Here is a 25934-nt window from a genome sequence, read left to right on the forward strand (position 1 = left end):
AGCGCTTGTCACCTCTGTATTTTCCCCCCTTCTGCTTCATTACCAAAGGAGTGTCGATACTCGTTGCTGTTGGAAAGCTGCCTCATGGCTTTTAAATGACGTCACGTCTGTCTGGTTGCACTGGTGCAATTTCACAGCTCGCATTTAAAGTTTACTTCAGTGTGATGTTGGATTTGAGATTCCACCACACTGCCAAACATGATGGCCTTTGCGTGTCAACAGTAGAGCATGTCAAGAGGGAGATATCAAATGTCCATTTGCAGGATGTGGTTATGATAGAACTGTCATCAGAACCCCTGTGGTGTCAGCCCATGCATCAGAATGAAAGTAACTCTTAAACTTTTTTTTTTTTTTGTAACCTTGTGTCCATATATTCGATGTTGTCAGTAATGTTCACTATAGGTCAGCATTTGCACAGTGTCTACTTGGTTGGTGTTTGTGGATAGTTCAAAAATCGACCTGCAGGGATTTCAAGCTAATGGAAACTACAGCCTTTCTCTTGCTAGAACATTAGCACGATAAAATTGTAGCCATGGTTGCTGCATCTATATATATATATATATATATATATATATATATATATATATATATATATATATATATATATATATATATATATATATACACACATATATATACATATATATACATATTTCTTTGTTTGAAATCTAGTTTGAAGTCAAAAAGGTACATTTTCAAGATCCAAAGCTCGTCCTGATACACAGAGTGAATAAAGAGAAATGGTACCATCTAAAACTTAATCGTAAGCATTATTAGGACGATGAACGTTGAAAATGGGTGAAGTCTTCCTTTAACCTACAGCAGACAGAGAAATTGGATAAGGAGAGGTGACAACCCAGAGATGGAGGGCAGAGCACTTGATTAACATACCTTGTCAGTGATCTGAAGCAGAGGAATACCAGATTCATGTCCATATAGGATGTATTTGTCACAGACTTTTACCTGGATTGTAAGACTAGGGCCACTAAGTACAATACCACTAACCTCCTGTGCTTAAGTAAAGTGTAATAATGATAGAATGCTGTGGTTGCACTGGGCAACTCCTAGGTGTCAATGCGCTCAGCAAATATTCAGTGGGGTGTTAAACAAACAAATTAAATCTCAGCCGATTCCGCCCTTCTAAATTAAGCTCAGCTCACTATTTCATCTGTACTTGACTATAAGGCTGCTATGGTAAACCAGGCAATGTTTGAGTTGTTCAGAAAAGTGACAGCATACTGTAAATATTGTACTAACACTGATGATTAATCTATAGAAACCCTTTGAACAATAGGGGCAATAATGGACAGCCATGATGGAAGGTTAAGATGAGGGGAAAATGTCTTCCAATACCAATAAACTTGTCAAAGGTTGACAGCACTGCCAACTTTGTGTTTTGATTATCAAGCAAAACAGCTTCTGGCCATGAATTCCACTGGCACGTACTGGTGCAATGATGTAATTGTATCTAGTGCGGACCGTGGTTGACGATAATAATGAAGTAATAGAAAACTTGAGTAATTTTGGCACAGGGCAAGAGCAGTGGAGGTGGTTTAATGAACTTGAATCCAATGGTTTGTAGCCAGGCCCAAAGTCTGAAAACAATCTGTCAGGTCATCGAGGGAGCAGACGGGCAGGGTTTACCACATCAGAACAATTAATCTCATGTCGCATGAGTTGTCAGTCAGGAAAAGTACACTCGATAGACTTTTAGACTATTTTCCTGTGATTGTCAACGATTTCTGGCACTCATTGTAGTGACTGTCTATTTGGCTCCAAAATAGACAAAAATAAATGTTGAAAACGATATGACAATACTATTTGACCCATGTCTTGTGGTTTTGGATCATATGTCTAGTTGATTACACCATGCAAAATCCTCAAGTTTTCATTTAGGTTGGGTATCTGCTACAGCCATTATTACACTCAGTCATGGCGCAGTCGAAAAAGCAGCTGCTGGTTCAAAGTAGTGCGGAACGGAACTAATTAGGATTTGTAAGGAATGGCATTTCAGAGCAGGCACACAGATTCACAGTGGTAATTTATCGATTTGTAACTTCCAAGAGTGTACGAATGTAATCAAATGGACCGGTTGCATTTGGACACTCAAAGTTCAATTAACACAGAGAATTTCACTGTACTAGTCATGTAGTCAAAGGGGAAAAGCAGTGATGTTGGTAGTTAAGGGTTCACTTTTTCTACTCCAGCGCTGTATCTCTGCTGTAGGGGCAAGTGAAGTCTTATATATTTACGATGAGGCCAGATAAATGGCCAGAGTGGCGCTGTTTTACCCTGCGCCGACCTGCGGTGTCAGAAATAATTTATTTTAGCGCAAGTGAATGGGTTTTTTGACAAACTTTAGACTAGATTTTCTTACTGTAATAAGAAATGTCATAAATTCTATATGCTTCCAGTCGCTAGTTTAAAGTCTCCTTTCAATCATCAGGATATGCGTTTTGCTAAATTATGGTCCTATTTATTTTAAAATTGACGATAAAGTAGGCTATTCTCTAGGAGGGGCGGGATGATTTGATTGACAAGCTACACAACCAATAGCATTCATTCCCCGCCCCCGCTCTTGATTGACAAGCTACCCAACCAATAATGGTCTGGTCTCATTCTGCAGGATATGACGCGATATGACGCGATATTGAAAGATGGCGGACCTACAGTCTTGGAACAATCGGCTTAATTTTCGGTCTGTAGAAAGCAGTGGATGGACAAATGGCTTTGTCCATCTCATTTATACAGTCTATGGCTGTATCACATTTCTGTTGCAGATAATCCTCAGTGTTAATTTAACTCTGAGTAGATGTATTAGTAGTACACTCTCAGATTTACAAATTAACAAATTAACACAGATGATTTTATAGCGTATGAAGTAACAGTAGAAATTCCTGTAATAAAACGATCATTCCTCTATTAGAGGATCATCACATTCAAGGTTTTAAGGAGTAGTACGTCAATGAAGTAACTTTCAAAGACTTTACAGCAAGGCTAAAGCTTCTATGTTCACCGTCCTGGCAGCATGGAAGTCTGGAACCTCATTAATCGATTCCAGTGTCTAAAGCAGACTTCATTAGTGCTTTAACAGAGGCTATAAAGGCACAATAACTTAGTCATGGACATTCGCTGCCCCTTTATCAGATCGAAAATACAGGCTATGTGAGATAGGATGACAGAATGGCTCAGCTAACTGCGAAAGCCAAAACCACAGCCGCTATTACGCATAATCCTCAACGCAATCCATGTGGTTTATGAGCCAATAAAGAACTGTATTACCTAAAAGCCACTGGATTTGGGAGGGTCTGTTCATTTGGTGTAAAACTGACATACAAAATGTTCTTTTACAATCAGGGATTGTAAATTTTGTGTGTGTGTGTGTGTGTGTGCGCGAGTGCGCACGCATGTGTGCGCGCGTGTACTTTAAATAGAGGTTAATTGCACCTCAGACCTCACATGCATTTACAGAGGAAAACCATTAACAATCAATTCAATATTTAGTGTCTCTCCATTATAGTTTAAGATGGCAAATTTAAATTCTTCACTACTTTTCCAGAGGGTTTCTTCTACCTCAAAAGAGCATTTTAGACAGCCACATCCGCAACTGATGACAGAATTGGGATAAGGGGCAATGCAGCTCTCGCCTGACATAATTATCTGAAAATTAGTGTCCCTCTAAAAATACAAGTTTTCCTTTCATTACAGATTGGTGCACTGTGTGTGTGTGCGGTGTGTACTTCATAGACTTAACATTATAAACCCCCAAAACAGCAACAGTTTTCTAACAAACAGCGTCATTGCTTTTTAAATGGGAAGTTGGAATGTTGGCAGCAGTATTGCCTAGGAAACCCTAGCTGAGTATAAAACCCTTTCCAACACTTCATGTCATGAGGAGGACTCTTCGTCTCCTCTCATCTCTCACAGGCACTCATTTCTTTCCCTCCTGTCACCATAATGTGTCTCCCGGTCGTCCTCTCGTTCCTCTTTAATCTCCCTCTTAGTTTAAACAGACTCGACAGTTCACTCCCCTTTTAGCATTTGTTCTTTGTTGAGACAATACACCGAAAAATTCAGAGCATTAATTTTACTTTGAGAGTGTAACAAGACTAAAAGCCCCACTAGCAGCCCTTAGTCTGTGCGGCGGGTGCGCACCTATGTTCCCATAGCTCTACAGTATGTTCCCTCAACCCTATGTTCCCTCAACCTTAACCCTAAATAATAATACATTTTATTTGTAACACACTTTATATTTGAACCAAATCTCAAAGTGCTACATATTAAAACAAAAAATATATAATAATAATAATAATAATAATAATAATAATAATAATAATAATAATAATAATAATAAGTGAAATGAATAAAATTCAGATCAGCTATACATAGCTAAGAAAAAGAAGGTTTTTATTCCCCCTTTAAAAGCGTAAACGGACTGTGGTGCTCTCAGATGGTCAGGGAGGGCATTCCACAGCCGAGGAGCAGCTGAGCAGAAGGCCCGGTCCCCCATGGTGCACCAACCCTGGCCCTAACCATAGCCCCGATCCTAATCCTAAACTGAGCAACCATAGGGTATGAGGGAACATAGGACTGACCCCCATGAGGCTCCTTTCACCAAACTAGACCCTGGCCGAAGTGCGGCACTAAAGTTATAGCCATAGGATCACCAATGTCATTAGGGTAGATAATGAGAGAAATGTTCATATGAATGTGCTCAGTATAGGTTTCACGGAAATCTGCCCATTAGATTTCGAGAAAACTTGTGATCAAATGCAAAAAGAAAGGCCATGGGATGACCAAAATCAGTAGGGCTTATGAAGGTGCACAGAAATGGCCAATTCGGCCAGTATTTCTTGAGATATTGTTTGGGACTGTTGGATGGACAGACACACTGCCGCAAGTGGGTCTAGAAATGGACCCTTATGGAGCCTCAATGTTTTAGTAAATGTTTTTAGTTTGTTAGTTAAAATAACACTCAGGAGTTTTCAACTTACATGTTGGAAGGCTGAGACGGGAGATGCAAGAGAGAAGGTTGGCATTCGATTCAATTTGTTTAGTTTAGTTTTTACTTTCGCTCGTTCTGTCCCTATTCATACTGGTCTGCCCTGGTTCCTCTCACTTTAAACCTCTTCAATCCTATATCTGTCAACACTTTTTAAAACGGTGCTCCTACTCCTCACGCCTCCCTTCTCTCTGTCTCTGTCTATCTGTCTCACTGCACTCACACTGAGAGCTACAGTATAACAGACATGGCCCTCAGGGGTTGCTCTTTGTGTGCTGAGCCAAGTCCAGCTGTCCACTTCTCTGGATTTACCACAGTTTTTACACCCTCCCATGTTGCTTTACTACATTACATAAACATAATAATGCATATTAACACTACGGAGTAACACTGATTTGTTAACAGCTTCTGGACCTGCACACTGACCAAGGTATGCTAAAAGGTTATGTGGAGACTAGACGTAGCTAAATAAACCGATTTGGTTTTATGGAATAAACAGTAAAGGTCAGAACATATAATTCTCACCTACTGTAAATAGGTAACTGCAGTGCAAGCCTAACATCAACCACATTAGGATTTCTCCTATCTCCGCTTGACTAAGGTGATGCTGTTTACCTGTTCCTGGGGGCCACATACAGTATGGACCCTGGTGTGACTATTGTCATGGTAGACCCCTGAACAGTGTTTTGTGCGGATCGGAGCAATGGTGCGCCTCGCAAGTCTGCATGTTAGGTTTGTGACGTCCACCGTTGACCCACCTTCTATAGGCAATTTTAATACAGGATAAAGCCATTCTTTATAAGCTGCCTTTGTATATAAATGTTAAGTGTTTATTTTCACAGAGTAGTCATAACTTATGTTCACAAAAAATGGTTGCATTATACTGTAACGTTACCTGCTGTTTGAACCGAGGCAGGCCAGATGAGCTTGGTTGTGGAATGATTTGTAGGAAAACTTAAACCTGAACACCTCATTTCATTACCCTATTTAAAAAGGCAGATAATGGATAAGCTGTCATTGTCCTGCTCATGTTTTTAAACCCTATTGTATTACTGTATGTGCTGTACTGTTTGATGTTTATAGTAATATAGTATTTTATCTTCTAATTGCTTTGCGTAATTGTTGCATATTTCTGTTGACATCATTGCTTGTTTTTGTCAGTTTATTATACTGTTAGGGTATAAGTTATAAGTTAGGGTAAGTATTATTTGGTTAAAACAAAAAGTTTTATAAAAGTAGGTTATAGCACTGTATTCTGATAGTAATCATTGCTATATAGCAGGGATCTTCAACAGGGGGTCCTCAGAGTTACTACAGGGGGGCCGCCAAATCTTTGTGTGATAGGAACAAGATAATACAAAATGTATTAACCACTTGAACCCTAGCATCCCTATTATGGTGGTAGCATTTGCCAAAAAAGCAGATCTACAAGCTCACAACGCATCGCGCAGTGATGCCTTGTGAGCTTGTAGATCGGCTATTCTCTGCGAAGAGGTTTGGTGTAGATGGGAAGAATTACAGAAAGAAAAGTACAGAACCAAACGTGAAGTTATGTCTGAAAATACACATTAACGTGAATCCAACGCTGATGGATGAAGCAAGTCTATCTAGCTATCTATGAAATCTATGAAAAAGTTTAATCTGCAACACAATTTTATACAATCATCTCTCTCTCAGCTAAGGGGTCCTTGCCTGAAAAAATGTAGAAGACCCCTGCTATAGAGTGTTTGTTCAGTCACAGGTGTCTCCCTGTCTCTCCAGCTCTTTGATAAATAGAAAATATGTTTCCAGGTAGGTGACAACACTTCTGCCAATCAGGAAAAAGCACCCATTTAACGGGTTAATTTTTATAGCGTTCCAGTTCCAATTTAGTCTGCTCATTTCTTTGTGTCATCACTTCCAATTTCACTTGTTTAATCTGTATCCTACCTGAGTTCTCTATCCTGATCCTGATTGGATCCAGACCTGAAAATGCATTTTCTGTTTAATAAAGAGCTGGAGAGACATGAAGACTCCTGTTACTGAACAAACACTCTATAGCAATGAGTACTCGGAATATAAAGCTATTTAACACTTATTTAAACCAAAGAAAATCACTTACCCTACATCTAACTTTAAACTTGGATAACAGGGGAGGGGGGAGTAAATGATTATTTACTGTGATATACAGATATTTGACTTTGTGACTTGACCAGGAAGTGAAAACCATCTTTCCATGCCAATTCTTTCCCCTTGCGCTTCTACCCTTAATTTCCCCTTACAGGGTAGCCTGTTGAATTAGGTTGATGCGTGAGCAGCGTGACCTGCTCTTTTGCCAAAGCGATGATATAATTGCAAGTCTCAGAGGGGTCTCAAAACGGGTTCATACTGCAGAGCTTTCAGAATGATCTCAGAGTGGTGAACAGTAAGCAACTCGGCTCTCATCCAAGCCTCAATAAAACAAAAGTAAGTTGAGACCAAAACGACTAAAAGTGGGTGTCGCTGTGGCACACCTCTTACAGTATGTCATCTTATAGCTGGGTAAATATTATGGCTCAGAGTAGCTGAGTTCTCAGATCTTCTATTTCCATTATATCTCTTTCATAAAATCCTTGTTTGGAAAGGGGAAGCCATTTTCTTTCTGTGTTGTTTGTGGCCCCTATTTATGGACTTGTGGTCCAGGCAGCCCTGCAGTTCTAAGCCGGTTGCCAGGGATACAGGATGTCCCCCTGGATTCTTTGCTCATTCTCCTTCAGACTCCAGACAGTGTTGTGTGCCTTCCAATACACGTAAGAGTTATAACAAAAGTTTTTGGGGAAAAATTTTTTTTTTTTCACAGTGTATAATATTTCTGATATACGAGACAGTTTTTGCAAATCAACAATTGACAGTATTAAAACAAAAACACAAAAACAATAAACCCCCAAAATGGTAAGAAATTTGAACTTTTTCCAAAAGGCTATAATGGGGTAAATATAGCATGCTGATGCTTTAGTTAAGTCCAGATTGGATGAATAACCATCCAAATGCTTCACTGGAAAATTAGACTTTTGGATTCCTCTTATACATTAAATGGAAAAATGGACATATAAAAAGAATGAGGTCTTTACTTGCATGTCTATGGCCTGGTTGGGTGAACTGCTTTGACACTGTACAGACTTCATTACTCACTAATAGCCCCACACTTTTAAATTGTCACATATTGGGAACTCCTGGTCATTTTAAGGCTGACATTTTAAAAACAGATTACCATATGAGACATTGGGAAAGAAAACTGTTTGCAATTAATGCTTTTTGCAGCAAAATGTATCTATTGTTAGCATGATATTTCTGATAACCTGGTTGACTCACCATGTTTGTGTTATTTTACACTATATACAGTAGTTAACTTGCATCAGAATTGAGAAATATGTACAACAGACAAAACAAATGGTATACACTGTAATAATCCCTGGTTATCTTTTTCTAAATCTCCATAATCTACAGTAGCTCACCCACATTTCTACATACATACATGAATTTCCCATTCAATATTATAAACAGTTGATACTTGATTAGAAAATATTACCCACATCTGGTAGGACTGAAAATTTGCCATAGGAAATGATTGATGTCTTGTGAAACTGCTTATTCTCAGCACCCCAACCCCCTCCTATGACTTTTCTACCAATGATTTAATCTCTCCAGAATGAAGTCTAACTTTTTCCAACCCAAACAGAGTGTGACCCACTTCCATCAAAAAAGAAAGAAAAAAAGAAAAAAGAACAGCATGTGGAAAAATGTTAAGGGACCTGCATTCTTTCATGGCCTCTGCAAATTATTGTCACGTGACATTTCTATTTTTTATAAGCCCTTATATGCACTGATCTTTCTTTCCTGTATTCAAATATATAGACATGTGGTTATTCTAAATAAATACACAATGCGGCCATATATTACTGAAAGTTAGCATCGCGTAGCTAGCATGAAAGAGTTTGTGATGTGAGGTCCACGTGTGGAAAGTCAGCTGAGCCTGGACTCAATCAACCCAGGACTCCCTTTTACCCTTTTTATATGTATAAAGGATCAGCATGATCTGCAGACCTTGACTTTCACTTCCTTGCATAAAAACTACTTCAGAGGAACTGACACACACACTGGAAAATAGCCGACATATGAAGATTTAGTGCTGCTGATTCCATCGATGGGTGGATGTCACAGTGCTTGGCTGTAAATAACAAGTTGAATTTTTAATATCATGGGGCCCATTAACTTGGGAGGCCATGTTTGTGTGTATGTGCGAGATGTTGTTTTTGGTGGCTACCTTGGACTCTGAGCTCAGTCGTTGCTTGGCCACGCTTTCAGAGCAAGGCAGATGCTGCAAAAACCTGAGCCAGCTCTGAAATCAGCATTTAATAAATTGGAAGGATGTACTAAATATGTTTTAGTTAGAAAAAGGGGGAAAAATACATCAACAGCGGTGCCTGCCATCCTGTGGTTACTCAAATCCCTAACTGTTTCACTGGTGTGTCAGGGTGGGTGTGTGTAGCGTTCTGTTTCCTCAATCACTGGATGTAGTCAATGTCAGCCATGCTGCCAATAGATTGCTGCAGGGATGACATATCTCTTTGTAGGCCATCACAGAAGTTACCTCTGCCATGGGTTCAGGCTGTACTGCATATTTCCAATGGTATGTTTACATTGGGTTTTGGATGAATGAAGGAAATAAACCCATGCCTTATGGTATTCATTCAGTTTTGGTCAACATGATAATCTCCACAAATTACCACTTGTTTATGATTTTTGAAACATACAAGTTTAAAATAAGTTTAACCACTTAAACCCCAGCATCGGTTGCATTCGCATTGTGTGAGCTTGTCGATCGACTATATTCAGCGAAAGCTTTCCCCACAATAACAGAAAACAGAAAAGACACTAGTATTGAGAGACTATGGTTACCCATATGGGGTTTAAGTGGTCAAAAGCCACAGAGCGGCTTCAACAATCCTGGTTGTGATATTAGCGGCTATGATTTATGTAGGAGAATATATATATTTTGTGGTCGACGACCTCCTCGCTCACGCAGCAAATTTAGAGGGTATACTAGAGAGTATGCAGGATGTGTTTAAAGGCCTTCAACAGGCAGGCCCACCTCCACCCAGGGAAAGGGGAAACTGTATATACTTTCCCCATTTTCAACTGTTTTTATTATATTTATATTATATTTTATAATATTTTGACACTTGCTTTGGCAATGTAAACGTATGTTTTCTCATTCCAATAAAGCTCCATTGAATTGAAAAGCAACCGCCTTCGAAGGAAGACATTTTTGTCTCATGTGGTGAGAGGAGAGGGGAAGGGGTCCTGACCGACCCAGCTAAAGTCAATCACTTGACGTCAAAGCCTGGTCAATCCCCCGGGAACATTGGAGACCTGTGCAGCTTCCTGGGCTTGGTGTCCTAGTTTTGCCATTCATGCAGGACTTCACAGCGATAGCCAACCCCGAAATACTGGCTGACATATAAGGGACATCGCCTTTCATCACCTGTCGGAGGCATCACCGGAGCCTCTCCTGGCATATTCCAACCCAAAAAAGCACTGTTTTTTTGGGTTGCATCAGTGCCAACAATTACCATTGTTGGCACTGATGGTAATGATGGAGTCCTAGGAGTAGTGCTGTCTCAAGAGGGGGAGAGTGGAGAAAGCATGGTCATGTACTGCACCTGCTCCGTTTGAGAGGAATAACTGTGTAACCCGACAAGAGCTGTTGCCTGTGGTTCGGGCAGTGAAGCATTTCCACCCGTATCTACCACAAATACAGTATGGACACATGTTCCTGCTCCTGAGTCGATCATGCATCCCTGACCTGGCTCCAAAATTTTAAAGAGGGTTATGTCGACGTGTGCGGTGCACTATTGAGCAGACCACCTCCATGGCAATGCCAATGTGCTGTCCTGACGACCATGCGAGTGTCAGCAGTGTCAGTGACTAGTATCAGTTACAGTGACTGGCGGGGACCGTGACAGCTCCGCTGCCCAGAATCCCTTGACCCAAACAACCTGCACTACACAGGCTTCGATCCAACTAATGCTAATACTTACACCTCACTGTCTGATACAGTAACAAAAATCAGAGTGAGTCTCTCACCCTCTCTCCCTCTCGTATTTATTGTCACTTGACTCCTGAGATCACGTGTACCTAATTTTATGAAGAAGAAAAATCCTGTTTCTTTCACATTTGTGGCGCACACTATGGGTTGAGGGCAAATCGCTATTCAGTCTGCAATGTTTAGAGAGAGACCTCTCAATATAATATTCAAATTTGGGGTTGATTAGATGATGCCTTCATGATGTTTGCTATAAAAAAAGGCACAAATGTGAGGGAGTGGCCTGCCCCTCCCACAGATTTTAGAGGCCAATTCTAGCCAATCTGTATGGAATATAAAAAATCACACCCTGTGTGAAGGTAGCGGCGCCTTTGATACATTTTGTCATCGATATGTGTTTATAATGTGTTTATAGCCATGTGTCACGTGAAGCTTGACCAATCACTTTGTTGACGGGTCTGACCAATCAGAACGTTGACGGTGAACACGGACAAAGTCAGGTATAGAGCCAGGTATAGACAGGTATAGACCAATCAGAACGTTGACGGGTCTGACCAATCAGAACGTTGACGGGTCTGACCAATCAGAACGTTGACGGTGAACACGGACAAAGTCAGGTATAGAGCAAGAGCGGCTAGCGCCGCTAAAAATCTGTATGATACATCCAAAGACTTTTGGACAAAAGTGTGTTTTGAAGGGACCATGGAATCCAGGGAAAAAGAAGATTCTGAGTCTATGACCTACGGTTCAAGAGATGAGCCAAAATGTAAAGTGGGCTATAAAGTGCAACCATGAAGATGATTTGAAAAATGTTTAGGGATTGACTTCCTTGGCCTGCTAGCAGCCTGCACAACAAATGTGGCGCTTATTGGTTAAGTAGAGATCGGCTCTGGACACGCAAACACACACAGACACACTCTTTGGCCTGGTAGAGATAATAAGGAGAAGGAGTAAAGCAGTGACTGTATTTCTAACATATGCAGCAGATGTGTCTGTCTCCTACATGTGTTTATGCAGTGTTTCACCTCTCCTCTCCTCTAGTACTGAAATGCCATTACACAGAGTTCTAAGATTATACTCTTTGAATGTGCATCTCTGTTCTTGGAGCATAAGGACAGGGTTCCCTGTGCTGCTAAAAAACGAAATATCCCCTTTCTGTCCTCAGGTCAAATGGGAGTACAATGTGTTGCCAATGAAAATATTTTGGGGGGTTGAGAGGAACGCATCGCTCACTCCAAACACATGGTAGCAGAAGCTTTCATCCGCAGCATACCTGGAAAAAAATTGAAATCTGACAGCTCATACACCAGCGTGTTGACAAATCGTTTTGCTATCAATCCAAAACAACCATTATCTCTTCACCAAGTCCACTGCCCAGTGGAAAACCTGACATGCCTTAGTAGAAATATCTCTGTAATGCCTTTTAAATGGTGCTGCCCTGAGCCAACTTCAACAAGTTACAGCCTGCGCACACTAGATAAATGTAAATTATGATAGCAAGTAACTATTTACAGTTATTACTGTACCTGATTTTTGGAGGGGTGGGTGGGATAGGGGCTTGCTCCCTATAATATTTAAACACGTGTTCCCGCAAATTTTCAGTAATATGTATTTGACCAGTTTGTACTTTTTTTGTCATATTCTAGACTTGAGTAGATGCTGAACTGAGGAGTATATTTACTAGTACAAGTATGTCAGCACTTTTCCCGCCACTGATATTGTGAGTGGCTGTTTCTAATTGCCTATGACACCATTGGGCCAGATAGAGACTTACAGTAAATGTCCCAGTGATGGATAGATGGCATAATATAATAGTTTCTCTGTTCATTTTACAGATCATAGAAATCTTATTTCAGCCTCAGATAAGAATGACAGGGATTAATAACGGTGATAAGTGATTCTTGGCTCCGCTGGGGAGTTTTATAGTACATGTTAGAAATGGATACCCTGGCTCTTACACGATTTACTCTTGATTTGGCTTAGTGGACAGTATCCTGAGCCGAGACTGTAAATTGATAAATGCTTATGGCTATTTTTAGTGCAGAGGGAAAACAGAGGTGGCCTATATAGACCCCTTGGGGACTCCGGTCATCTAAGTATAGAGTACCAGTGGTTAAAAGATTAAGGAATCTCCATGTTGAGTGTTTGTTGTTTACCTGGTTAACAGTGGCAAAATCAGGGAAATATCTAACATTGCTAAGGATGGCTATGGTCAGTCGAACTGTCAGTACAAACAACATATCTCAAACATTACTGGCTGGATTGTCATGGAATTCATGCTCTACAGAAGATGAACCCTAGTTATTTTGGTGACCCCATAGCCTTTCCTCTTGTGCCACCCTTGGGCCAAACTTTGCATTTGTGCACAAGATACTGTAAGTATTGGGCACATTACCATGAAACTTGTTGAGTACATTCATGCTCCCCAGAAGAAGAACCCTAACCATTGAGCAATCTCATGAACTTTTCTCTAGCTCTACCCTCTGGCCAAAAATGACAAATTTGCACACAAGACATTTCATAATCTTACAGGCAGATTGCAATGGAATTTGTAGAAAAGTGCATGTTCATGCTCTCTAGGAGGATGAACTGTTTTGATTTGGTGAGCTGTTCTCTAGTGCCACTCTCACGTCACACTTGACATTTTAGTCCCCCTGTAGGCTCCACGAATGGCAATGTCCATTGTTCGTTTGGATTTCTTTTGGGCTGCATTTATCAATTATTTTCTTGGAGATTATTCTGTCCATTACTTTTTCGATTAAAGGTAGGGTAAGTGATTTGCGTTGGTTAAAATAATTGTTAAATAGCTCTATATTCTGATAGTACTCATTGCTATAGAGTGTTTGTTCAGTATTAGGAGTCTCCTTGTCTCTCCACCTCTTTATTAAACAGAAAATGCATTTTCGTTTCAGTTTCAGTTTCATTTCCAATTTTATCCAAGCAGGACAGAGAACTCAATCAGGATACAGATTAAACAAGTGAAATTGGAAGTGATGACACTAAGAAATGAGCATGCAAAATTGGAACTGGAACACTATACAAATTAAGCTTAAAAATGGGTACTTTCTCCTGATTGGCTGAGATTTTGACACCTACCGAAAAATTTATTTTCTGTTTATTAAAGAGCTGGAGAGACGGGGAGACTCCTGTTACTGAACAAACACTCTATAGCAATGATTACTATCACAATATAGTATTTTAACCTTTTAACAAAATACTTTTTGTTTTAACCCAAAAATATCACTTACCCTACCTTTAATCAAATAATCAAGAGTCATGTTTTTTTTTATAATTTGTTTAGCATAAAAACAATTCAATGAATTGACACAATTGGCCTTATTTTAAACTTTGTCTTACAAAAATAGCCGATTCACAAGCTCACATCGCGACGTGTGGTGAGCTTGTAGATAGCTATTTTTTCTTTTTTATTTGGAATTAAAGCTAAAACATTTTTTTTTTAAATTAAAATTGATTATCCATTTTTATTATAATCGATTACTTTAATTAACTGTTGCATCACTAGTCATTTGGTCAGTTGTGGGACCCCAGGGGTGGTGTTGGTTCCCATTGGTGTTGCTTAGTCCTACCCCCTATGAGGTGCTTCTAATAGTATAGCTTCACCCCACCCCTTTTTACCATTGGCCAATGATAGAAATGTCATAACATTTGAATCACTTGTTATTTAACAAAAGCCTGTAGCCACAGCCAATCTTAATTCTTGCTGGAACAAATTAAAGTAACATATGATCTGTGCAGTTGGCCACAGGCATTAGAATGAAATCAATTATTCATGAGTTAGTTAAATAAATAAATGAAATACTCATTGGACAGTGCGGAAAACAAATTTCTAATAATTCCCACAATAAAAACTCTGGATTAAAACTCATATTGCAATGTTTAGCCTACAACCATGAAGTGATCATCTTGTGAAACCCAACACAATTGTGGTGGATCCAGTGACATTTGTTATAAGATAATGCTTAGAAGATGATGGTCCAATTGGTTCCGTGATTACTTTTTGGCCAGTGGTGAAAAGTAAAGAAGTACATTTAATCAAGTACGTCACGTGTTTAAGTACAGTTTTGAGGTACTTTTACTTTACTAGATTGTTTCCTTTTTTTTATACTTCTCCACTACAACTCGGAGGCAAATATTGTACTTTTTACTTCACTGCAATTATTTGACATTTAGTTACCATAGTTACATAGTTAGCCCTATTTCATACTTTGGTTGTTCGAAAATAGCTGATCTATAAGGTCACCATTTCAGAACAACTTGATTAACCACTTAAACCCTATAAACGTGTGTGTCAAATAGACCCTATAAACGTGTGTGTCAAATAGCAAAAATAGCACCTCTACAAGCTCACAACATGTATTTTTTGCCAAACATTCGCCTATTCTGCCTATTATTATGACCAGAATAGGGATGGTAAGGTTCATGTTCATTTGAGAATCTCTTCTTCTCACGTTCTCTCTTTCTCTCTCGTTCCTGTAATATGACTCCTGAGTTGATATATCATATGATTTAGCTGTTCTTATTGGCTCGACCAAATCTGGTCTTCTATAGATTTTTTTTTTTTCTTCTTCTTTTTTTCCATTGGGTCGATGAACCTGGTTTGGGCAACATATGAAAGGTTAAGGCAGAAAACAATGTAGCTGGATGAATATCATACGATTCATGTTTTACGATTCCTGTGGTTTCCATAGCAAACTTTTATTCAATTCTCCAGCAGTTCCTGAGCAAATAGTTAGTTTTTTATTCTTTGAATACATACAACATAAATTTTAATGGGATCTCGTAAATACCAAAGAGTACAAAAAACAAAAACAAAAATATGTTCATGTACACAAATAAAACAACAAAAAAAAGTACTTGTCAAAAGCCATTACATTACATTAAGATTTAAAACAAATCTCTTGATCGATACTGAACACACTTGTACACACCTTAGGTTTCCGTAAGTACGGGTTTGGTTTTCAGTTTGTGCTTTGGTCCAATGCTGCCAGTTGACTGCAGGTGCATTTTGATGAGATAAATAATGCTGGTTCTGGGACAACTCTCTGGAATACTTGGGAATTCAATGTATGGACACTTTCCAATTCAGGAGGAAAGAGTTAAGGATGTTTTATACTTAGATGCGTGCCGTTGTCATGCACTGAAAATAGCCGATCTACAAGCTCACAACATGTCGCAGCACGAAGTGTTGCGAGCTTGTAGATCTGCTATTTTTTTTGTTGCATGACGCAGTCCACAACCAAGTATAACTCAGGCTTTAAACTAAGCAGAGCACACATGCTTCTATTTTTCCCCTCATATACAGACAGCTTTATGTAAAAAGTGCATTGTAATGAAATACATTGAGTTATTAGTGTGGTTTAGAAGTACTATATTCTCTGCCTCTGAAGCCATACGCGTGTTAAATGTTGTTGTGGCTTTTGCTGTGGTTAGCAACAGTCCGTTTCCAGGGGTGGGGACCATCGACTGCATCAAGGCCCTGCAGCAGGATGTAGTTGGTTGCCCTCGGTAACAACCCCTCCTCTTCCCCCTGTGTTACCACTTCCCAGGGATGGGCACCCCGCACTCGTACCAGCCCACAAAAGGATGGGGCGTGCGTCTGCCGATAGTTCCAAACGTCACTGGCTCCTGTCTGTATGAGCGGTGAAATCCTAGAGAATGAAACACACCAAAGTTTACATCCATCCATTCACAGCTGCGGGTCATTTCCAGATGTGAGCACTCCCTGTGTGACGCTGCACGTCATTTATCAGTAGAAAAGTTATTTTCTTACATTCTGCCTTACTTTCTGAGGGCTACCCTTGTCAGAATAATGAACGATAAGGTAGAAATGTACAAGTACCTAGATGGAAATACCTAGCTAATGTATTGAAGTGTATTTTATTTACCTTGTGCTGTGGGCAGATTATTTGAGAGGTAGACGGGGCCTGATCTTCCGTCCAGATAGGAGTCTACGAACTGGCAGTGGTCCTCTCCCTGGCCAAATGTGTCTCCTATACTGTAGAAGGGTTCTGTAGGAGAGAGGGGGGGGGGGGGTCATGAGCAATCTCTACCAAATGTTCCATAATGTGTAATTCAAAAAATTAAAAAGGGTATTGAGGTATGTAAAGTGATCAAGGTACAGTAGGTTACCCCTAAGACCGTCTCCCATGAAAATCTTGTATCGGAGCGAGTTGCACAGAACCACTCCCACAAACTTCCTGTACCAGGTGCGCTTCACGTACTGGCTGCCTTTACAGGCGCTGTGAGCGTGGTTGTACTTGAAGGTGAAGGGGATCCAGATTGGCTCTCCACCTGTGGAGGGCGCAGTCAAAGAGAACACGTTTGACGTTTTAGTCCAGCAAGGAGAGAGCAGGTAGGGAATCAGTGGCTTTTCACCACAATGAACACATTTAGCATTGACTGTTAGTGGGCAGAGATCCTGTGTCCCTTTTCCATTATATTATATTACCATATAATAATATGGTAATATAATATAATGGAATATTATCCCATTATATTATATTACCATACTCCATTATATTTTATGTACTAGACATTGAGACGTATGGTAAGATTTCCTCTGTGTTGAATGGATTTACAACAGTAAATGGAAATGGTGAAAATTGACCTTATAACAGCATTGAACGTTGAGTTAAAAGGCGTGCATAATGTGTGTTGGAGAGATGGAATGGAAAGATGGAGAAGTCCCCAATGCTGCAAAGCAGGGTCGATGAAGGACGCCAATTTGGAGGACTGGAGGGTGGACCGTCCAAGAGACCAGCCACTTGAAACCTTCACATGTAGTTTTAGACATGCTTGTATGTTTGTTTGTTTTGTTTCCCAAATAGGGCAGTTTCCCAAATACTCTCCTCAAACACTGATTAGACAGGAAATGTGAAAAAAGGGCTAGTTTAGTATGTGCCAAGATGACACATATGCATTTGTTTCTAGTTAATACAATACATCTACTGATGCACAAAATTGGACACATCATCAGTGTTGTTTCCTGGAGTCACTGGGTGTTTCGGGTCTTGCAACACCCTCCTCAAGGCGACCCGACCGAGGCTGATCAGACCCCGGCCTGTGTCCAAGTGGCATGCTACTGCCCTCATTGTCTCTTGGGGGCTTAGGGTGACTGGTGAGATGTTAGCAGCAGGTGTTGGCGACACAAGGAGGCTCTAGGCACTGTGGGTTGCCTTCGGACCAAGTGACTTCTGTGCGTTGTGTCATCGTTGCCACTGAACAGCAAACATCTCATTCTACCTGGATGGATTTTTAAACCCTCCTTGCAGGTTTTTCCGCAGTCTGTAGCTTTTGGGTTCTTCCTAACGGAAGAAGTGGTTTGGGCTATGATTTAACTCATGTCCATGCTGTGTTTCAGTGTCAGATCAGATAATGAAAATGAATGAGGAGCCTGTTTAAGCAGTCCAGGGGAAAGAACTGAAATCTCGGCATCTCTGGGGTGAAGTTTGATTATTCTCCTTTTTATTTTTAATACATATTAGTAATAGTGCCAAGCACCACACAGATTAAATATTTTCATCCATGAAGTAAGACACTGTGGCAAGTAGGTGTGATGGTCCTTGTTTTGCAGTTATGGGAAGATAAGTGTAGATGAGTGGGTGCTGACTGCTAGTGGAGGGTGGAGGTTTTTCCTCTGACATCTGTGCCAGGTTAAGTAAAGAAAAACAAAACCCAGTGAAGGAGCAAAGCAAACTACATTTATTTTGTATTTTTGTTAGCCTGCCATGAACCTACCCATGTTGACTATTACACTTCACTGTTTCGAATGTCAACATAGTTGAACGGTGAGAAAGTAATGCTTTGGTAATGCTACCAAGCATGGCGAGCAGAATGAATAACATTCACAGCGTGTTACAAATCACTCTGTTAGTACAATGATAGGCCTTGTGAATGGCACTCAATGATGCATGCAACCTAACATATCCAGAGAGATGCTCCTCCCCAGCCATGCAGTAAATCACCTAAATACACTGTTCATGCACCGTAGCGCCCCAAGGGCTGCTAAAGATGGCTGCGAGAAACAGACGAAGAAATTTTCCCACATCCATACCTCATTCTCAAATACTCACCAGAGCTCTAAAAACACTGCTACACTGTAAAATCCTCAGTGTTGAATTAACACTGAGGATTTTACTGGGTGTTAATAGCGCAATTCTACTGTGGCACAGCTAGAAGTTTTTTTTTTAACCACAGAAATCATCCAAGTGTAATATTTCATGGAAGTGGCGTGTTTCCCCAGAGATGGTTGACTCTTCATAATCTCAGTTTGGCATTAGTAAGCAAAAGGCACGCTGACCTTAACTGAGAGATGATGTTGGAGTACTGTATGTACTTACCAGGTGGTCTCTCAATGAGCAGTGGATCATCTGAAAGCAAGACAGAGAGGATTGTATAAAGGGAGGATCTGGACATAGACAGCGAGTCTAATGTATTCACCCGAGTATGGAAGACAATTCATTTTCATAATGCATTGTACATGTAAGCCTGTTTCCACTCAAAGTACTGTAGGTTTGTTTGTGAATAACTTTCATTGCAATCAAAATAGCACCCGTTTGATTTCCTTTTTTGTGACTTGAACAGTACATGTTGAGCTTACCGTGTAGCAAACAAAAGGAAATCAGATTTTTGTTCATTTAGAAGTCTGTACCGTAATCTGTGTGATATGTAAAGAATCAAGATTGTTTTTAATTTAAACGTTCACATTTTGCGACTGCAGCTTTGAATCACATTTGTGTATAAAATGACTATAGTTACATTTTGCAACGCTATTGTATACACACCTGATTCAGTGACATAGGTGAGTGTGTCGCTGACTGGGCCCAAACCGAATACATTCTTGGCCTGCACTTTGAAGTAGTACCTGTGTAAAAAACAAAGCATGCCATTAAATATTTTAATGAGACATTTAGCTGTTAAAGTGTCATTCTGCCAGTTTTGTTGTGACTGGGTCAGCCGGTGAGCAAAATGTTAATGACCATAGCAGATGACAGGACATACTTTAAAGTCTGGTTGATTTAAGACAAGTCTGCCATTATGTCCGCATGAACACAAAGTGAGCACAGTGCAATAAAATGGACATTTGGCACATGTTGAAGCTAGTTGTTGGGAGTGAGAGTGGAGAATCGGCGGAAAAAGAGACATCTTGCGAAGGGGAGATTAAAAGATAGGAAGCAGGGATGAAAATGAAAGACAGAAGTGGGGAGTTGGGGGGGGGGGTAGACGTGAGGTAGGAACTTCACGCCGAGGGCTTTACTCTCCTAGCTGTAGAGCAGAACAGTCTGGCAGTGAGCTCACTTTGTCTCAGTGAAACACTGCGGAGGAATCATAAAATCCCATCAGATTAAAAACAACACCAGCGGTGACGACACTTTGCAAACTTTTCCACAGTGGCTTCCTTGCGTGTGTGTGTGTGTGTGTGTGTGTGTGTGTGTGTGTGTGTGTGTGTGTGTGTGTGTGTGTGTGTGTGTGTGTGTGTGTGTGTGTGTGTGTGTGTGTGTGTGTGTGTGTGTGTGTGTGTGTGTGTGTGTGTGTGTGTGCATACATTAAAATGTGTGCACTACAGTATATGTGTTTGTAACGCTTTTAGTCTTTCCGACCACTCAAATGCACTTTTTATATTGTACTTCACATTCACCCCCTCTACACACACCGCAAAGACATAGCACTATTATGTGTTCCAAGCAGTACACATTCATACAACAAACACCAATCTGCTCAGTTACGGGTTTAGTGTCTTGCTAAAGGACACTTCAACACAGGTGGAGCCCGGGATAGAACCGGGAACCTTCCAGCTCCCTGACGGCCCCTCTACCTCCTGTGTGCACGTGTGTGTGTGTGTGTGTGTGTGTGTACGCGCGTGAACTTAACTGCATGTGTGAGAGTGTGTATGTTTGTGTGAGAATGTGCATATTCATGTGCAGAACTGTGTGTGAGAGAGAGAGAGAGAGAGAGAGAGAGAATTGGCATTAAGAGAAGGCTAAAGAACAAATGGGGTCAGAATGTGGAGGGCAAAAGAGATGATAAAACTCCGCCAGTCTATGCCACTTAAACCAAAAACAACAATAACATAAAACAAATCTTCAATATCTCCCGTTTGGGTGAAAAGCCACTGTGTACAGTAACTGTACACACTGTTGCTCAACTGCAGTCCAGCTTGGCTACATTACATGCCCTTCAGACATGTTTCACAGTGGAGTCATCAGGGAAGACAGATAGATATCCTGGAGGTGTACAATCCCCCTTGTGCAGAAAGACTGAAAGTATACATGTCTTCAATTAGGCACAGGCGGCCGTACCAAAACAGCTCAGCCCACAAAACAAGAGTCGATTATAAACTGTCACTTACGTCGACTACATTTTCATGATACCGATGTGCGTATATGTGCAGAAATTGATAAGTGTGCAAGGGGGTATCAAAATACAAAAGTCACAGGGTCAAATAGAACACGTGCATTGTACTGCAGGTTGTGTTTCAGCAGTGCAAAGTCATGGATCTGGCAGGATCTGGCCGCCAGAAGGACCCTCCAGCATCTGAGGGAAATGTCTGGACGGCCCCATAAACCACGATCAACCGTAACCAGGAGCGACACGCTACCTTGGATACGGATCGGCTGCCACAGAGGGAAACCTTTGCAGACACTTAGAAAGGCTCACCCTCATCCCCAACACACCCTCACATGTCAGACCTCTACTGTTTGTGTTTGTTTCCTACAGTCGTAGATAAGACACCTATCATAATAGCTCAGACTGACCCATACTTCCACAGCTGACACAAGCACAGCTGATTGTTTTTGGATGGAGCCTCACATCTGCACCAAGTTAACAGGTTTTCAGTTGATAAAACAGCAGTCTGGACTCGGCAGATACTATGCAAATAGTTCTTTGCACTTTGTGTACAGTACATCTGCACTTGCACTTCTGTTTGTAGTTAAAGCTTGCTGGGGTTCATGGCAGCCATACAGTTACGTGTCAGTGTTGCATACGCCTTACATGTCTTGCATCTGCTGCTGCTGCTACTATGGTAATTGCGCTGTCACTCATGCATGCAGTTGTGATATGATGCCACATGATTGATAGCATTTCATAACATATCTAAATAATAATAATAAATAATAAATAATCTCTGACACGTTGTCAGGATCATCCTAAACTTTTTTACTTTTTGTTAAATAGTAAGAAGTAGTAGTAGAAAGGTTAGGCACTTATAAGCTATTAGCTTCAGCCTATACCTTTTCGGTCAGCCCAAAATGCTCAACTAGGACGGCGCCCGGGACTACTTGTGGCCATGCTTGCTTGGACAATCAGGAGGGTCAGGTTAGCCAATCAGGCTTAAACTGGCTTAGCGGCACTGGCAACCAGTGAAGCCGACGGTTTGCGTAGGCCAATCTGGCCTAAGCGGATGCTTACAATATCCTGAACACACAGATAATTTGTGCGTTCTCCTCCGAGAACAAACGGTTCTTGGAAAAGGTTGGTTTGTTTTTCTCTGTTTCTCTCACTCTGTCCGTCTCCCATCTCTACAGGGTGAGAATGATTCCAATGTGTAATGTTAATTATTTTTGAACAGACAGAGTTATGGGGTGTCAGAAGAACATAGTGTGTTTTTGATGCGTTGACATTTGGATAGAACCACGTTGTTCTAACTACAGTACGTATGACCTCACACTCCCAAGTCTTTGATTTGATTCACTTACTGTCGTTAGATGAATGGAGCTTACGAAGTACTTACGTAAAGTAAGTGACCAACACGCACGCTAATGCTTCAGCACACAGCGAACATACATAATGGATAGCATGGGGTAGCTTTGAATAATCTCAGAATTATCATAGCACGCTAAGAGATGAAAATTCTCAAATCCTTTGTTGATCAAATATTGTATTTGTCTATGGTCTAATAGCACATCAATTAGCATAATATAGCATAATAACTGAGCCTGACACCAATTAGCATAATATAGCATAATAACTGGACCTGACACCAATTAGCATAATATAGCATAATAACTGAGCCTGTCTATTTGTACTCCCACGTCTCAAACAAAAGGCCTTTACAAGCACAGCGGTTAACAGAACAAGACGTTGGAATCAGGTACAAACTCATAACATTTCCAGTTTTCTCTTGGGTCCACATGTTTCCATACACTTGTTTTGAAAGCTATGACCCGCAACTCCTGAGACGTGGTTTTGGAGAAATGCCTCTTGAGTGTTGACTGAAGCAGCTTGTGTTTCTATCTGTCTGCATGTGTTTGTGTGTGTGTGCATCAAATCATGTCGGCAGTATTTTCTTTAATGCTCCTTGTGCGCGGCCAGGATCTCAACGGCACTTCTCAGCGAGTCACATTTTGGGTCGGATTGCGTCTGTTCCTTAACCTTCCTCCATTTAACCAGGGCTGATTTATTGCACTCTGTTGGCTTTCCATTCTCTTATATAAGCATAGCCTTGTCTGCATCCAGTTCAGCCCTGATTAACATCAGTCTACCCTTGATACCAGCACTAAACAGAAACACACACACACACACACACACACGCACGCACACGCATATCCATGCTTTTAAACACACAGACAAGCATGCACATCACGCATGTTCTGCAACTAATAGGATGAAGCGATAATGGTATAAACATTCCCATAAGCACAAATAAACAAGCCACAAGCCACACAGGCAAGCACCTGCACCACAGACGGACACACCCATAGACATGACACATGTGTAAAACATCCTGTAAACAAGCATCCAACCTCTGTTTCTGTTGTGAGTTATTGTTATTGTTCTTTATGTGTCCGTTATGTGCTTGCATGCAGCAGGCAACAGTCTGCTGAATGTAGTGTACAAAGTACACTCACGCACAGATTCACAAGTTCACATCCTATGTGTGCGTATGCTCAACATGGCAATACACACACAGATTTGGACAAAAGCATATATAGCCTACTAGAGTTTCGGGGGGCTACGCCCCCCTCAACCCCAGCCGCGCACGGGGCCCAGCGTGGCCGCGTGTATATTGGGGTACTCAAATTGCTGGAGTAAAACTGTGGAAAAGTAAAAAAAAAAAAAAAAAAAAATTGAAAAAAATATATTTTTGATGTTTGAGGGGGACCCCCGCGGACCCCCTGCTGGTCGACGGCCCCCCTGTGGAGTGTTGGGCCGCGCGGGGACCCCCCTGGAACATGGCGGACCCCTTCGGTGTATTTTTTTTTTTCATGAAGGTGGTTGCTTGTTTCTGGCGCTTGTTTTTAGAGAACCTGGCATGCCAACGACTTGGCAACCCGACTTGTTTGTTTTTGTGTTTGGGATGAACATGGCACGTGAAGGACGGACATAGTGTGATCGAGACATGAGTGAAGTGAAAGTAACGGCCTGGGTGGAACAAAGGAGGTACGTAAGAAGGGGGGGGGGGGGGGGGGGGGGGGGGTTGAAGCAAAGGAGCTGCGTGTGTGTTGGTGTGGAGGAGATGGGCAGAGTGCAATGGCGGCGCAAGCCAGCGCATGCTGCCGCACGTTACACCAGAAATGGTGCCTGGAGAAAATGGTGACCAAAAAAAAAGTTTTGAAAAAAAGGAAAAAACCCCCGCAGCGGCTGGCAGCTGTTGTGGTGATGAGGTCGTGCGCAGGGTAAAGGGTACGAAGCTGCCTCCCCTTCCGTTTTGTCCGACATTTGGTGAGTAGAATTAATTATGTTGCGCGGTGGAAAAGCTGTAGTGAGCAGTGAGATGTCCCCTACGCGAGGCGTAAATTCAGCGCGGCCGCCGTGGCGAGTCAGTTGCCGACATGTGGTCTGGCGGTGCGTTGTTTATTCGATAACAGAGCTGTGGGGTGTCGCACCCAGGGTGCGGAAGTTGCTCGCCATTTATATAGTTAGATACCTGTTGATAGCGTTATATTTCCGAGGACCTTCCGCTCATTTCCACTGACCACATTAATTCCCAAACCCCTAATCCTAACTTCAACCCTCACTACAACATGCAAAACCTTAGCAGGCCTTTCACACGGGACGCACATAGGCGGCAACAATGTGCTCAGCTTGCTGTAAAGGTTGTTACACACCGGGGCGATTTTTTCGTGCGAATAATGCTTTTTTTAAAAAAACCTTATAAAGTCAATGGCTCCGTACATGGAGCGAAAAAGCAAAAAAGCGAAGCGAAAAAGCGTCTTTTAATTATTCGGAACGAGTCCGAATTTTGTAGGGTTGTCCGATATTGGCTTTTTTACCGATAACCGATATACCGATATTGTCCAACTCTTAATTACCGATACCGATATCAACCGATACCGATATATGCGGGGATTATTGTGATTAGGGTAAGCTCAAATTTCATATCACACACACCATATACAGTAAGAACTCCTGTAACTTATTTATAAATCAAAAACCGATACCGATATTTTCCCGATATCAATTTTTATGCTAATATCGGCCGATAATATCGGGAGGCCGATAAAATCGGACATCCCTAGAATTTTGCGTATATTCGCTATTTTCGCCGGTGTCGCCCGGTGTGTAAGGACCTTTATGGTCAGCACAAGCAGACAGCCAAGCGGCAAAATGTACCTTATATTAGCAGCCATCTTTGTTTATAGTATCACCCTGGCTAACATTTTTATTTACCATATTTAAATCATGGTAGACCCAACAGATACAATTTGGAGAAATCAAGCAGAGTTATTTAGTGTATTGGGATAGGGGCAACAAGTATATTGGGTTTAAACGGTTAACTTAACCGTAGTTATAATCCTAATCAAAAACCCTAAATGTAAAATGGTGCCTTTAAAAGTGAGTATTAGTAAAACTGCTAGACCTCACATGCGTGTGCACACACACACACACACACACACACACACACAC

The 25934-nt window shown here is 41.1% G+C and overlaps 1 protein-coding gene across 4 annotated transcripts in view; it reads right to left on the reverse strand.

Annotated features, from left to right (window-relative positions):
• Positions 1-15761: 15761 nt before the first annotated feature.
• fndc1 (fibronectin type III domain containing 1) overlaps positions 15762-25934 on the reverse strand; it is a gene marked incomplete at its 5' end in the record, with an annotated part of 46086 nt that continues 35913 nt past the window's right edge. For all 4 annotated transcript variants that reach the window (XM_084082479.1, XM_084082478.1, XM_084082480.1 and 1 more), the window contains 5 exons: positions 15762-16735; positions 16973-17095; positions 17217-17378; positions 19427-19456; positions 19871-19950. In XM_084082479.1, the coding sequence (XP_083938605.1) occupies positions 16620-16735; positions 16973-17095; positions 17217-17378; positions 19427-19456; positions 19871-19950 (511 nt within the window). In that variant the 3' untranslated portion in view covers positions 15762-16619. The remainder of the gene's footprint in view (positions 16736-16972; positions 17096-17216; positions 17379-19426; positions 19457-19870; positions 19951-25934) is intronic.

Source organism: Gymnoscopelus microlampas (genome assembly GCF_963454915.1).
Source record: "Gymnoscopelus microlampas genome assembly, chromosome: 16".
Lineage (NCBI taxonomy): Eukaryota > Metazoa > Chordata > Actinopteri > Myctophiformes > Myctophidae > Gymnoscopelus > Gymnoscopelus microlampas.